The sequence below is a fragment of the Marmota flaviventris genome, chromosome 11, assembly GCF_047511675.1.
Source record: "Marmota flaviventris isolate mMarFla1 chromosome 11, mMarFla1.hap1, whole genome shotgun sequence".
In the NCBI taxonomy this organism is placed as follows: domain Eukaryota; kingdom Metazoa; phylum Chordata; class Mammalia; order Rodentia; family Sciuridae; genus Marmota; species Marmota flaviventris.
The window spans coordinates 51618033-51632318 of record NC_092508.1 but is presented as its reverse complement, the minus strand read 5'-3'; the positions used below and the strand labels follow the sequence as shown (position 1 = coordinate 51632318).

The following is a 14286-nucleotide window of genomic DNA, read 5'->3' as shown; positions in this document are numbered from 1 at the left end:
TGCTAAATGGGCATGTTGTCAAGGTATCAAGGGGACTGCTTCCTTCTCATGCTGAGTGGAGATTTTGTCAGAATGTTCCTGCTTCTCTGGTTCCTGCTGCCTAAAGGTAGAGGTCCATATGTCCCTGCAACAATGGCAGGAAAAAAAAATAGAACAAATCCTAGAATCACACAGTCATAACATCAAAATTTTTGCATGTGCCGGTTTTTTGTTCTTAGACTGAAACTCTGTTTAAAACAAATTGCTCAGCAACGTTCTAGAACATACCTCACTCACCCAATGTGATCTTTAGCATTTCAATGAGCAACAATGAAATAGGCTCTCTCCCTTTCTTGAGTGTTTAAAAAGCCCCCTTCTTAGGTGGGTTCTGATGTTCATAAACTTGTAGTCAAAATTTCAAATGTATTTTCACCAAATAGACAACTCAAAGCATTTGACAATAACTGCTAGCAATACTATACTGTAGAATCTTAAATTAGGTATAACCAGGCACACAAATGAAATCAGAAATTTAAATAAGAGATCTATCTTCAAATTCCACACTATGTGTACAGTTTATATTATAGCTATCAAAATGCATTATAGAGAAGATGCAATGCCCCTACTCACTATTGAAAATGGATCATTGCTTTCAGCCTTCTCACTCCTGGGCATTTAAGAGTTTATCCTGGATTCACTGTCTTTGATGATTACTTCATTAATTTGTCACTATTTTGGGTGAATCTGTCTACCACTTATATACATAGCAGTGGTTTTTAAATAATATTTTATTTCTCACATAAAAAGATATTAGTTGGACATAGTGTTGCATGCCTGTAATCCCAGCTACTTGGGAGAGCTGAGACAAGAGGATCCCAAGTTCCAGGCCAATCTGAGTAACTTAGCAAGACCCTATCTTAAATAAAAAGTAAAAAGGGCTGGGGATGTGGTTCGTTGCTTTCCTAGCATGTGTGAGGCTCTGGGTTCAATCTCTAATGCAAAAAAAACCAAAAAATTTATCAAGAAGTCTGGAGTCAGACTGTTCCTGGGTTTGCTCATCCCATGTGATGTCATTAAGATATCAGGGGTTTTGCAACTGTCTACTTTAAAATCCCCATGTGGTAAAAAGGACTCCACATATTTCTGGTGGCTTCCAGAAATATGCTAGGGTACTAGGATATCATCTCTATAAAAGTGTTTAAAGCAAAAATGGGAACTTTTCTTTAAGAGGTTGTTTTATTTCTTACTTTCTTTTCTTTCTTTATTTCCTTTGTGTGCCTGGTTATACCTAACTTAAGATTCTACAGTACAAGGCTGGGGTTGCAGCTCACTGGTAGAGCACATGCCTAGCACATGTGAGGCACTGGATTCGATACTCAGCACCATACACACACACACACACACACACACACACACACACACAAATACAGGTATTGTGTCCATCTACAACTAAAAACAATATTTTAAAAAGAGTTTCTACAGTACAGCATTGTTAGCAGTTATTGTCAAATGCTTTGAGCTCTCTATTTGGTTAGACTTTTATATCTGGCTCCTGATGTAGCTTCACAGAGATAAAGGTTAAAGGGATGTCTTTTGTTATTTATAGCAAACCTCTGTCCACCATAACTGAGTTTATGTTAATGAGATGACTTTTGGAATACCCCTAAGAACAGTGCACCCAAAAAGCTAATCATGTGATTAGAGGGTTGGAACTTTTCAGCCTCATCCCTGACCTCTGAGAGAGGACAGGGGATAATATTAATCATCATTGGCTAGTGATTTAGTTAATCATGCCTACATGATAAAGCCTCCATAAAACCCCTAAAAGAAGGAGTTCAGAGAGCTAGTGACACATGGAGGTGCTGAGAGGGCCATGTACCTGGAAAAGATGTGGAAACTCCCCTAACACATACACTATGTGTCTCTTCCTGAATTGTATCCTTTATGGTAAATTGGTAAACATAAGTAAACTTTCCCCTGAGTCTTGTAAGCAATTCTAGCAAATTATTGAACTAAGGAGGACATTCCTTCAATTTGTAGCCAGTCAGTTTAGAGTACAGGAAACCTGGACTTGCAAATGACATCTGCAGAGGAGGGCAGTCTGGTGGGACTGAACCATTAGACTGTGGTTCTGCACTGATTCTGAGTAGTGCCAGAATTAAGTTAAATTGTAGGACATCCAGTCAGTGTCCACCAAAAATTGGAAAACTGGTTGGTATGAAAGTACCCAGACATTTGGTGTCAGATTATTGTATGAGAGAACTGAAGACAAACATATACAATGTGGCATTTAAATATATAAAGTATCATATCATACAAAAGTTATTCCTATAAATCTCTTCAAGACTGGTTTCTGTCTACTTTGGGTTCAAGTCAGGTTATTGTGGTATATGTTCATAGGAATTCACAGGAATATTTTTGAATAGGTAAGCTGTGTGTTCTATCTGCACCCTTGATTGGAGCTTGATTGGACACATATTTATCGGTAAGCACCCTGCTTTTCATCTTTGGGGTCATTTCTTGCTTTTAGAATATTTTTCTATCCAGGGAGTCCATCCTGTGCTCTCTACATCTTTATTATGCTTGCTCATTTCTCTCTTGAAAAACTTTCTTTTGTGGCTAAAAGAAACTGTTTAGCAGTTGCAATATTCTGCTGAAAATATCTGTAGCTGGATATAGAAGCTCCTTAGGTATATTTTGTCTTCCAAGTTACTACAGAATTGTTGGGGCCATCTTTGTCCATATACCAGATGGATTCACTTTTCCTTTACCGGGTCCTGTGTCATATCACTTCAGCTTCTCTCTCAGCAGCACTTTCATCTCTCTTGTCCAAACCCCATAAAATACTGCATCTATCTGCTTTTCTCACACTGAAATATGGGCCACTGAAAGCTGTTATTGTAGAAGATAGACTGAGGTTATGACAAACTACTGTAATATCATGGTCTCTGAACTTTGCTTGGCCCTAAGCCCTATTGTACTAATATTGATTAGTCTTAATGGAGCCTCCCCTTCTGATCCCCAGAGAAGATAATCTAAACCTCTGGTGTTCTCCTTCAACCCCATTATGGTTTTGGTATGAAGTGTCCCCCTAAAGCTACTGTGCTAATGCAGGAGGTGAAATGATTAGATTATGAGAGCTGTGACCTAATCAATGGATTGATCCTTATGAGGGGGTTAATAATTTGAATGGATTAACTGGGTGATTACTAGAGGTATAGGCAGGCAGGATATGGCTGGAGGAAGTAGGTCACCAGGGGTGCTTGGGAGTTTACATTTTGTCCCTGCCACCCCCTGCTCTCTCACTACTTCCTTGTTGCCACGAGCTGAGTAGCTCTCCTGTGCCATGATGTTCTGCTTCACTTGGACCCAGAACAATGAAGTCAGTTGAGCACATATTCAGAACTCTGAAGCCATGGTCTAAAATAAGCTTTTCCTCCTCCAACTTATTCTCTTTAGTTATTTTGGTCACAGTAATGAAAAGTTGACAAACTCCATCTCAGTTAGAGGATGAACATGCCTCTATCTTCATGAAATTCTATTATAAAATTCTTCAGAAGCATAAATTCCCACTACTTTCTTACCTTTTCTCCTAAACTTCTCTTTCCCATCCTGACTTGTCTCTTGAAAGAAGTATTCTTCTTATTCCATGTAATTGTTTGCCTATGGCCTGTCCTTTACATTACCCAACACTTTTCTCAATCAATCATACCCACACCTTAACTCAATTTCATCTTCCCTAGATCCAGTGTTTTCTTCATCTTAGTGTACAAAGATGACCAACCAACAACAAAATTACAGTCTCTCTTTTATCAGGCAATTCTCATTGTGTGTGTCAAAAAAAGTCCAACTCAAACTGGCTTAAAAAATAAAACTAAATTGGATAAAGACGAGACTCAGCAGCTCAAATCATATAAAGCAAGAAGCAGCTCCTCCCCCTTGTTCATGTTCTTACTCATGTTTGAGTAAGAGTGAGCAAGAAACTAGAAAGAAAGCAAATGAGAGACAGAAGCAACACTTTTGATTAAGTGAATGTCTTCAGAGAAAATAAAAACCAACTTGTGTTTAGACCAATGGGAACAGTCAAATAATCATATGTAGAGCCCCCAACTGAGGATGGAGTCTTAGCCTCTGAATTTTAAGCTTATGAGGTGAGTACTGACTCGTGGTCCTAAAAGACCTGAAAAGGGGAATACAACTTTTAGAAGTGGTGGCACTTTAAATTTACTTGTAAACAATTATATAATTTTGCATGTTGTCAAAATTTTGTTTTTTCAGAGGCTCTATTTATTTATATACATGCTGTCCCACAAATCAAATATATGTGGCATTTTTCATATGACGATTAAATGAAAAATGATATTTGGTATGTTTTTTTAAATATTTTTTTAAAAAGAGAGAGGGTCTGGGGTTGTGGCTCAGTGGTAGAGCACTCGCCTGGCATGTGCAGGGCCCTGGGTTTGATCCTCAGCACCACATAAAAATAAACAAAATAAAGATATTGTGTCCAACTACAACTAAATTTAAAAAAAAAAAGAGAGAGAGAGAGAGGGAATTTTTTTTAATATTTATTTTTTAGTTCTCGGTGGACACAACATCTTTGTATGTGGTGCTGAGGATCGAACCCGGGCTGCACGCATGCCCGGCAAGTGCACTACCGCTTGAGCCACATCCCCAGCCCTTGGTATGTTTTAAAAATACAGAATAGGGATTTTTTAGGTCACCCTTGGTTAAATATAGATGTCAATTTAAGTTTATTCATATGAATAAAAATACTTATATGTAATTTGGATGTTTATTAAATAGCTATTATTGGCCAACTTGTTCAAATATCAAACCTAGTACTCACTCAAATATGATGGTAGTTATCTCTCATGTCATTAAGTGTTCCCAGTGATATTTTTAAAAGAATTTGAACAAATTTTCCTACATATAATATCAGTTTATGGTAGACTTAACATATATACTAACTTGCAAGGGCTGACATAACAAGTTACCACAAACTGAGTGGCCTAAAACAACATAAATGCATTGTATCATAGGTTTAGACCAGAAGTCCAACATAAGGGTGAGTTCTTCTTGGAAACTGAGAGTGGGAGTCTGTTCATTCCTGTCTCCTAGTTTTTGGTGGTCACCCACAATCCCTGAAGTCTTTTGGTCTATAGACAGTTGCTCCAATTTCTTTCTTCATCTCCACATGCCACTCTTTCTTCAAACTGTGCATTTACATATCCTGTCCTCTTATAATGACATCAATGACTGGATTTAATATCCACCTTAATCCAACATGACTTCATCCTAATTTTCATCTTACATCTTAATTACATCTAGAAAGATAATATTTCTCAAAAAGTTCACATTCTGAGGTTCTGGATTTTTAGGTAGAAGAGGGGTGAGAAGAGTCATAATATTCTTTTCTATATAATATATATTATATATATTCCCCCACTGGCAATATATATTTATTTTTTTCAAAGAATTCATATTTAAATTTTTAATAGAGTTGATATGATTTTATGTAAAACAAAGATTTACATTTCAAAATCCAATATCGGTCATATTCAACCATCAGTATTGTTTGCAAAGAACTGTCAGTTTCTACTTCACTACTGAAATTTCATTACTTTCTGTCTAAACCAGATTCACCTAATACTTTATTTTTTTTATTTTTTTATATGGTTGTTCAAAACATTACAAAGCTCATGACATATCATCTTTCATACATTTGATTCAAGTGAGTTATGAACTCCCATTTTTACCCCAAATACAAATTGCAGAATCACATCAGTTACATATTCATATTTGGCAATATATATTTAAATAAGATAAATGCACCAAAACCTAGAAGACATGAGCAGACTCCTGCCCTGAGAAGTCATGAGCAGACTGCTACCCCGAGTTTCCAAGCTAATTAGGCAAAAATAAAACCCTGGGAAGTAAAAGATCCCTTTACTTCATTTTAATATTACTAGTTTAAGTTAAAGAAACATTAAAATAGAATTCCTTTGTCCGAAAACCTCATGTTGGCATTTTAAAATATACAAACAAATAGTAACTAAGAAATTCTTTTAGTAAAGAAATTGTAAGACCAGGCGAGCACACCTGAAATCCCTGACTTGGATGCTGAGGCAGGAGTATTGCAAGTTCAAGGATAGTCTGTCTCAAAAAAAAAAAAAAAAAAAACCTGTCTCAAAAAAAAAAAATTGTGTGGGGCTGGGGATGTGGCTCAAGCGGTAACATGCTCACCTGGCATGCAAAGGGCGCTGGGTTTGATCCTCAGCACCACATAAAAATAAAATAAAGATGTTGTGTCCACCGAAAATTGAAAAATAAATATTAAAAAATTCTCTGTCTCTCTCTCCTTTCTCTCTCTCTCTCTCTCTCTCTCTCTCTCTCTCTTTAAAAAATAGTGGTAATTAATATTACTACTTAGATTTAGTTATAATTTATATTCATTTGTTACTGTTTACTATATATTTTGTCTTTGGCTGAAATAAAGATTATTCAGTTATCTGTTAACAATAAGTAATCTTCTCCCCCATCTTTTTAGAACATTCTATTATCTTCTTTATTCTTGATGTAGACATTATTTGGTCTTGTATTTGCAACTTACAACAGATTATGACTTTATATTCCCTAGTATGAGTTGAGCAGCCCTACAACTGTTAATGCCAGTGGAAAGCAATTAACAGCTCTCTTAAGCATTGTAATATCCCTTCATTGACGTCACTGAAACCCCAACTGACATCATTGAGAGAGAACACGGAAAAAATAGTATTAATGTGCTAAGTTTATACATTGAACACTTAAAAGCACAGGCAGGGTAATTTTATACACCACTAAAAATAAAACAAGAGCAATTGCTGAAAGAGTGATGAACAGAAAGGAAAAGGGTAGCATGCACTCAAGAGAATTCTTAATGAATGGGAAAAAAGAGACACGGTCTAGGAAAAGCCTATAGTATTTGAGTTCTTTTATTTTGATTCGAAATTATATTTAACCAATTGGTATCAAATAAAGAAAAGGTAACAGATAATTCATGATTACTGATTCTGAAAAGGGAGGAGGGAGTTCAATGCCAGGCAGCATGATAAGAAATTAGTTTCAATGGTTCTTTTTTTATAGAATTAATGTATACAACATTCATGAAACTGAAAATCTGTGATACTCCTTCAGTGATTTGATTTATACCATAGTGGTTAAGGCAACAGGCTTTGGCATCAGATTAAAATTATCTGATTCTCTTAGAAATTAATATTTATTGCAGATCTCCTAGATCTTCTAAGCACCAGATTCTTATCATTGTGAAGCCCACATCCTACTATGAGAGATAGATTAAAAATGAACTGAACAAATAAATACACAAAATAACACTGGATAGATAAATGTTCTGAAAAAAAGGAAGGGTGGTATTTTGGTGATGTGAGTGGGGTTGAAGGTGGTTGCTACATTAGATGGAGATCAGAAAAGGCTTCTTTGAGGAAGTAGCATTGGAAAAAATCTATTTGTAGAAAGAAAGCCAGAATGCAAATATCTGGGTATCCCAGCTTCTTGCAATCTCCCCATTTGTAAAATAAGGCACAAGGAAGTTTTGGTGATGTCATGTGTAAATGACATGACACTTAATACAGACCTAGTAAGTGTGTGAGGCCATCTTTCTGATTAGGTATCCTTACACATGAAAATCAAAAGCAGGGTTAATTTGTTAAGAGTAAATTGCCCCAAATCCTATATATATGTTAGATTATACTAGATTATATATATATGTTAGATTATACTTATTCTCTTATTTCTCAATGTAATTTCATAACCAAATCCATCCTTTTGGATTGCTCCAAACCTGGAGATCTATGAAGATGGATGTTGTCACTGTTTTTCTACCTCTGAATTAGCTGGATAAATAGCACAATAATATCTGGATGGCCAAATCCACATATATGAAGATTTAGTCCAGCATTAACATAATACTCTGCATTTTAAGGCATTTTAAAATTAGCAATTTAACCAGAAGTCCCCAGAGTCGGTGGCCTTGTCAATGCCACTAGTTTGGTTACACAGTTAATTCCATCACAGCCATTGAACCAAGTGTTGGTGTGTGTGAAGAGAGTCCATGAGTCAATTGCCAGCACAGAATTCTTCCTGACATAGAAAGGCAGATGATCTCAACTTTTGAGTGCATACAGTGCAGATTTCTAGTTGAATGGTTCTTGACAATAGTGTCCTCAGAAACATAATGCCTGGCTAGGAGCCAGTGATTATGCCACCATACAAATCACTGTGCATCTGACGCCAGAACTCCTCTTTGCAATGGTAACAAGAGTTTTCAGTCCTGGTGTTCCACAAGATGTTGCATTGGCTCTTTTATTTTTCATCAGACCCTGGAATTAAAGATTTTATTCAGATTGTTTTCAGGAAATAAATGTTACTAGATGAAGAGAAAAAGAGAAGACAGGAGGTTTTAGTATAATTTAAGAAACAGCTTTGCTATTTTATATGTCCCATCAGGACAAAATCAGCCTATGATTTGAAATCTAGTTTTATTAATTGTTCAATAGATTTTTCACTTTAAATTTCTTGTATAATTATAGAACTAAAACAGCTTGTTTCAAACTGTTAGCTAATGATCCATATATTATTTTAGTAATTGCTAGCTTCTATCAGAAAATGCATTAATTTTCTGAAAATGCATATAGACTTTCAAATGTTGAAAACAATAGGATATCTTTTTAAAATCAATAAATTGCAACACCTAAAATTTGCTTCAAATATTATCTTACTGGAACATATTATAAACCTAAAATTAGTAGTCTATTCCAAAGATATTATGAATGTCCATTTAAATTTGCATATAACTGTCTTTTTAAGGACTTAAAGTAGATGATGTTGTATAATTGCAATTGATGATATAAATGAAATTTAAGTTATGCAGAGTGTTCCTATTCAACACCAGAAATGATGCACCAGTTAAAATATTCACCCAAATTTCTTCTCCTATTATGAAATTGTCTACAGGTTTTAAATGCCACTTTCTTCTGGAACTAACTCAGGATTTAACATTAAATATATAGGTCTAAGTATCTTATTTTACTGAAATAGTAATTGTTCAAGATGAAGGAAGGAGAGACACTACATATTACTTGTAACAAGCATTATATAGCAAAACTAAAAACAATATTTTTCCTAATAAAGTCAAAGTTGCCAGCATTTTCTTTTTGGTTGGTTTTCAGTAAGCAAAACATTTTCTTATTAGCTAGATAAAAGCATTAGCCAATTGTAAAAACTATAAAAGTCTCTTTTAAATATAGGTAGTAATTCATAAAAGGAAAGAAGATCATTTAAAAGGTTTCTTGTGGTTTGAAAATGCCTTCCAAATATTCATTAAACATTTAAGTGAGTAAATTTGTAGAATATGTTTCTGACATTGGCACTGGTTCTGTGGTATTTCTCTGATCAGATGGAAGTGCTATGTGTTATGCAGAGTGCATGCAGTTCATTCATGCATAAACAATATCATTTTCATAAATTAAAACCTCCCCTGCAGAAGGAACATCTGTGCCTGCCTTTGAATAAAAGATGGTGGCATGTGAGTTACTTCTTGACTGACTGAAAGAATCCCCATATTTTAGAATGAAATTGTGCAGGCAATATAGGGGAAAAAATCACTTAAAACTGACTTTCAGTCATCATTTCTACCTTGGAAGGAAGGAAGGAAGGAAGGAAGGAAGGAAGGAAGGAAGGAAGGAATTAATTAATTCAGGGTCTAGATTTCTCCACTTGCTGTTTTAGAAGCTGGAATTTCTGAAATGTCATTCTCTCATTATTTCTTCTGTTCACTACACCAACAATTTTTAACTTGCAGGAATACATCTACTTTTAATTACAGGTGAAATTGAGCTGCTTAATAGATCAGATCAAATCTGAATGTTCACTTTGTGATCTATGCTGGAAGACTGGCATTGTTTAAATATCAGTGTTATGTCTCTTAAAGTAAGATTAGTGAGAACAATCCGGGATAGTGGAAGCAACAGCTTGATTCCAAAATAACAACTCTGATTCACTTGGAATGAGATTGCTGCATTTGGGATAAAGTTGGGACTAACTTAAATGTATTTCTGTCATGTGATGAAGGCTGATGGAAAACATGTTAAAATGATATATTTTAAATTGCACTCAAACATTTTTTTAATGTTGAAATATTCCTTACTGCTACTGTCACAGCTTGATGCAGCCCCATTGGCAATGTTATTAGTATGGCTAATTGTTCCTGTCCATTAGATTACTCACATTTTTCTGGAGCAGCTTGCTAAATGAGGTCAGCTTTCTGGAACCCTTAAATCACCAATGAGAAGAAGATTAAAGGAACAAGCTTGGGAAGGGAGGTAGTCATCCAATGTGGCATCCAAATCCGAGGAGGAACAATGGAGTTACTAATGACAGTAATCAGAGCACCGTGGTAGAGCCAGACCACAATTGCCAAAATGTTATTCCCTAGGAATCATGACTGTCAGTCATTTCTCAAAGAGGAAATGCCAAACTATTTTTTTAAGTGGACTTAACAATTAACAAAATTATCTGTAAGTTTTTCCAGTGAGTTGTGTTTATAAAACAAGAGCATAGTGCCCCATTGGGGGATGGGAAACAATTACACCTTCCTAAAACATAGTACAAACAATATCTTCTTAAATACATATAAATCATTGACCCTTTTTCTTGAGAAATTATTGAAATATTGCAAGATGTTTATACAACAATTATAAAATTCTATTTCTTCTTAGAGTCTTTCAATTAATTAAACAATTTCCCCCTGGTATTTTCTAAGGTGTAACTTTCTGTTTGGGACAGTATCTTTTGCAAAACATATCCTGAGCTGATCAGTTCAGGAAAATGTACAGGTAACAGAGCACTAATAAAATAGTTAAGATTTTAATGTTTTAAGTGTGTAGACAAACTAACTTTGGGCACTTATTTATGTATTGCTTGTTAATAATTAACTAATTCACCTTTTTAAAAGAGAAGGAAAGAGTAACACAATCATTTAAAAGAATAAGAACCAACCCCACCAAAGGTGAAGGTGCTTAAACAAAGAAAAGCAAAAATACATTGTTCATCCCCCTCATCCTGCAACCCTATAATCCAAATCATGAAACATTAGTTAGGTCTTTTCATTACCTACAAAGAACTGGTGACTCTTTAATGGGGATAAAAAGACTAGAAAATATACCAAAGTATTTTTTTTTACTTTATTCTACAAATAGTGTTTATTATTTTTTAATTCAGCAAATAAAACAATTATTTCCCCTAAGAATAATTTTATACTGTAAAAATTACTTTAGGAAGAAATATAACAATTGGTCTGATTTTCAATTCTATTTTATTGCAACTGGATGAGTGTTTTCTAAATTGTGCATTACACCATAATATACAGGATTACAAACAAGATTACAGTACAGATCAATTCCAGTGGTATCAGCATCACATCTCAAACAGCACTTATTCTGAACTGCATTTTACATGCAATAGCTATTGTTCTAATTATGAATTAAATGGTTTGAATTTTATTTAAGCTACTGTACTAATTGACTACAATAGGTATAAATCCCAACATTAACAACCTGAATAGATTTAGGCTCAGATTTATTACATGAATATATGACAAATCACCATTTGTGTGACAATGTATAAAATCATGCATTTATATTTTCTGGAAACATCAATAGCTTCAGATGCTCTGTAAAATCATGGAATGCAAAGGAGTAAAAGACTAAAAAGAAACAGTGCAAATTGTATGTGATAGTCAAGCAGCTTTTGATTTAAAGAAGTGTATGTTGGCATTTATTCATAATATGTATATACAAGCTTGTGCAAGTAATTGTTGAATTGATATGTTTTGATAAGGAATACATCTCTTGTTTCTTTTTTCCATCCTCTTGAAAATTATGGATCTGTGATTTATTTTAGGGAAAGGGAAAAACTTTAAAGTGAAATGAATTGCTCAAATTGTGCAATTTTTTGTTTGTTTTTACAATTAGAGAAGAAAGAAGTGCTAAGGCAACACAATAACTTTCTAAGCACTTTCCTGCTGGTTTAAATTAGTTAAATTATTTTGTATAAATTAGATATAATTCTACTTTTCTGATATGTATAAAAATTGATGAAGCTGCATGGTGTTAAAATAGGAAATCCACATTATAAAAAGTCATTAAAAATTCTGTACAAAATCACAACAAAATAATTCAGCATGGGAAAGGTAACAAGTAGTAAAATGCTGATTGAAAAATATATATTTATATATATTTTAATTGGCCCATTACTAGTTTAAAAATTGCATAGATCCTAATTATTGCTTGTGATTTTGTTATCCCGATCAGATAATTAATACGATCTGAATACAGCTACACCAAATTCTAGGTGCATTTTTTAACTTTACTGTATTATTATTATTTTTTAAAATAGAAGAGCTATAGAAAATAATACATAAGGTGAACAGGAACTTTGATCCCCTGTTTCTTCCAAAGGCAGTAACAATAAATACATATATCACTTGAAGCTTGGAGTATTTGCACTTTGCAGCAGTAGTACCAAAAGGGCTGCCTTTTGTAAACACGACAGTCACTGTAAGCACAGTGGGTTCGTTTCCCGGGAATGGTGAAACTGACGTGTCTCTAATCGTGAAAGATGGCATTGAGCTGGGCACTCATGACTCGCTCATGATGTGAATGGCTATCGAAGGACATAATATTGTCTATGGGGATCTCGCAGCGAGGGGCAGCAGCTCCCGAGAAGATTGATCCGTGGCTTTGGGCCCCTGCCAGGGTCGCTGCAGGATAGTGCATGGTAAAGGCATAATTTTTTTCAAACTCGGCGGATGGTTCGTGTTTGAAAGAGAAGTTGCCATTGATGCTGAGCGGCGGACTGAGGGGTCCATCAAACGAAGGGCTGGTGCAATCAGTCAGGGGGCTTTCAAAGAAGGGCTCCAGCGCTGCGCTGTAGGCGTGCGGTGGAGGTTTGACGTGGAAGACATGGGAGCTGTCCATGGTACCGTAGGGCGGACTGGGCAACCCCGGAGACTGGTAGGAGTAGGGGTGCACTGGGAAGGAAGCGCTGGCCGTCGGCAGGTGCGGAGGCATATCCTGATTCTGTTCTGGCAGAAAAGTCCGAGGGTTGAGCTGCAGGCAGCCTGCAACCAAGTTGGTTGTGGGCTGGGACAGGCCTTTGCAGAGAGTCTGTACGAAGGAGACCAGGTCAGGGCTTTTGCCTGAGCGCAGGATCTCTGACAGAGCCCAAATGTAGTTTTTGGCCAAGCGCAATGTCTCGATTTTGGAGAGCTTCTGCGTCTTGGAGTAGCAGGGCACCACCTTGCGCAGGTTGTCCAGCGCCGCGTTCAGCCCATGCATGCGGTTCCGCTCCCGGGCGTTGGCCTTCATGCGCCTCAGTTTAAAACGCTCCAGGCGCGCCTTGGTCATCTTCTTCTTTTTGGGACCGCGTCTCTTGGGCTTTTGATCATCATCTTCCTCTTCCTCTTCTTCCTCCTCTTCCAGGTCTTCATCTTCCTCCTCCTCCTCTCCCCCGTTCCTCAGGGAATCCTCCTCGGCATTCATGGCTTCCAGGTCGTCCTCCTTCTTGTCTGCCTCGTGTTCCTCCTCTTGAGAACTGAGACATTCATCTGTCCAGCTTGGAGGACCTTGGGGCTGAGGCTCGCCCATCAGCCCGCTCTCGCTGTAAGATTTGGTCATGTTTCAGTTTCCTATATTCAACAGGGGAGAGAGGCAAGTAGAAAGAAAAGGAGAAAAATGCCACACTCAAAAGCCAGATAAAGAAGCCTTCAGCTTCCACTCCCTAATCCTGCACAAATACAAGTGAACAGAAGTACACTCCATTACAAAATGGATGACTCTGAGGAAAAGTTAAGTGCTGTGTTTCATAATGGCTTGTGTGTGCCCCGCTGGTACGTAGAACACAGGATTGGGCATGGGTGGTGATAGTGCTGGATACATATATGTGAGTATTATTCATGCATTTATGTTTTCTAGTGATTTATTCAACTGTTTATGGGGATTTCTCGGCAGCATAATGTTTGTGGAAATGAGCATATATTTCAGTAACTTCATGTTTATCTGCAGGTGTCCAAAATCACTCATAACTCTACAAAAAATGGCGAGTCTGAAAATCGCACTTTCTGTTCCCATCTCTATTCTGGCTTCTGGGTACTTGGTGGTTTAAGTTGAAGAGCGATTACATAATTTGCTAACACTGGCAGTGTTTTTAAAGAAGATTATATCGAATAGAGATTGAAGAGCAAATGCACGG

General features: G+C 36.3%; 1 protein-coding gene across 1 annotated transcript; it reads right to left on the bottom strand.

Annotated features, from left to right (window-relative positions):
* Nucleotides 1–12641: 12641 nt before the first annotated feature.
* On the bottom strand, nucleotides 12642–13712 carry Neurod1 (neuronal differentiation 1). The gene has a single exon (XM_027943993.2). It carries the CDS (start codon nucleotides 13710–13712, stop codon nucleotides 12642–12644), a length of 1071 nt encoding a protein of 356 aa, XP_027799794.1.
* Between the last annotated feature and the right edge of the window lie 574 nt (nucleotides 13713–14286).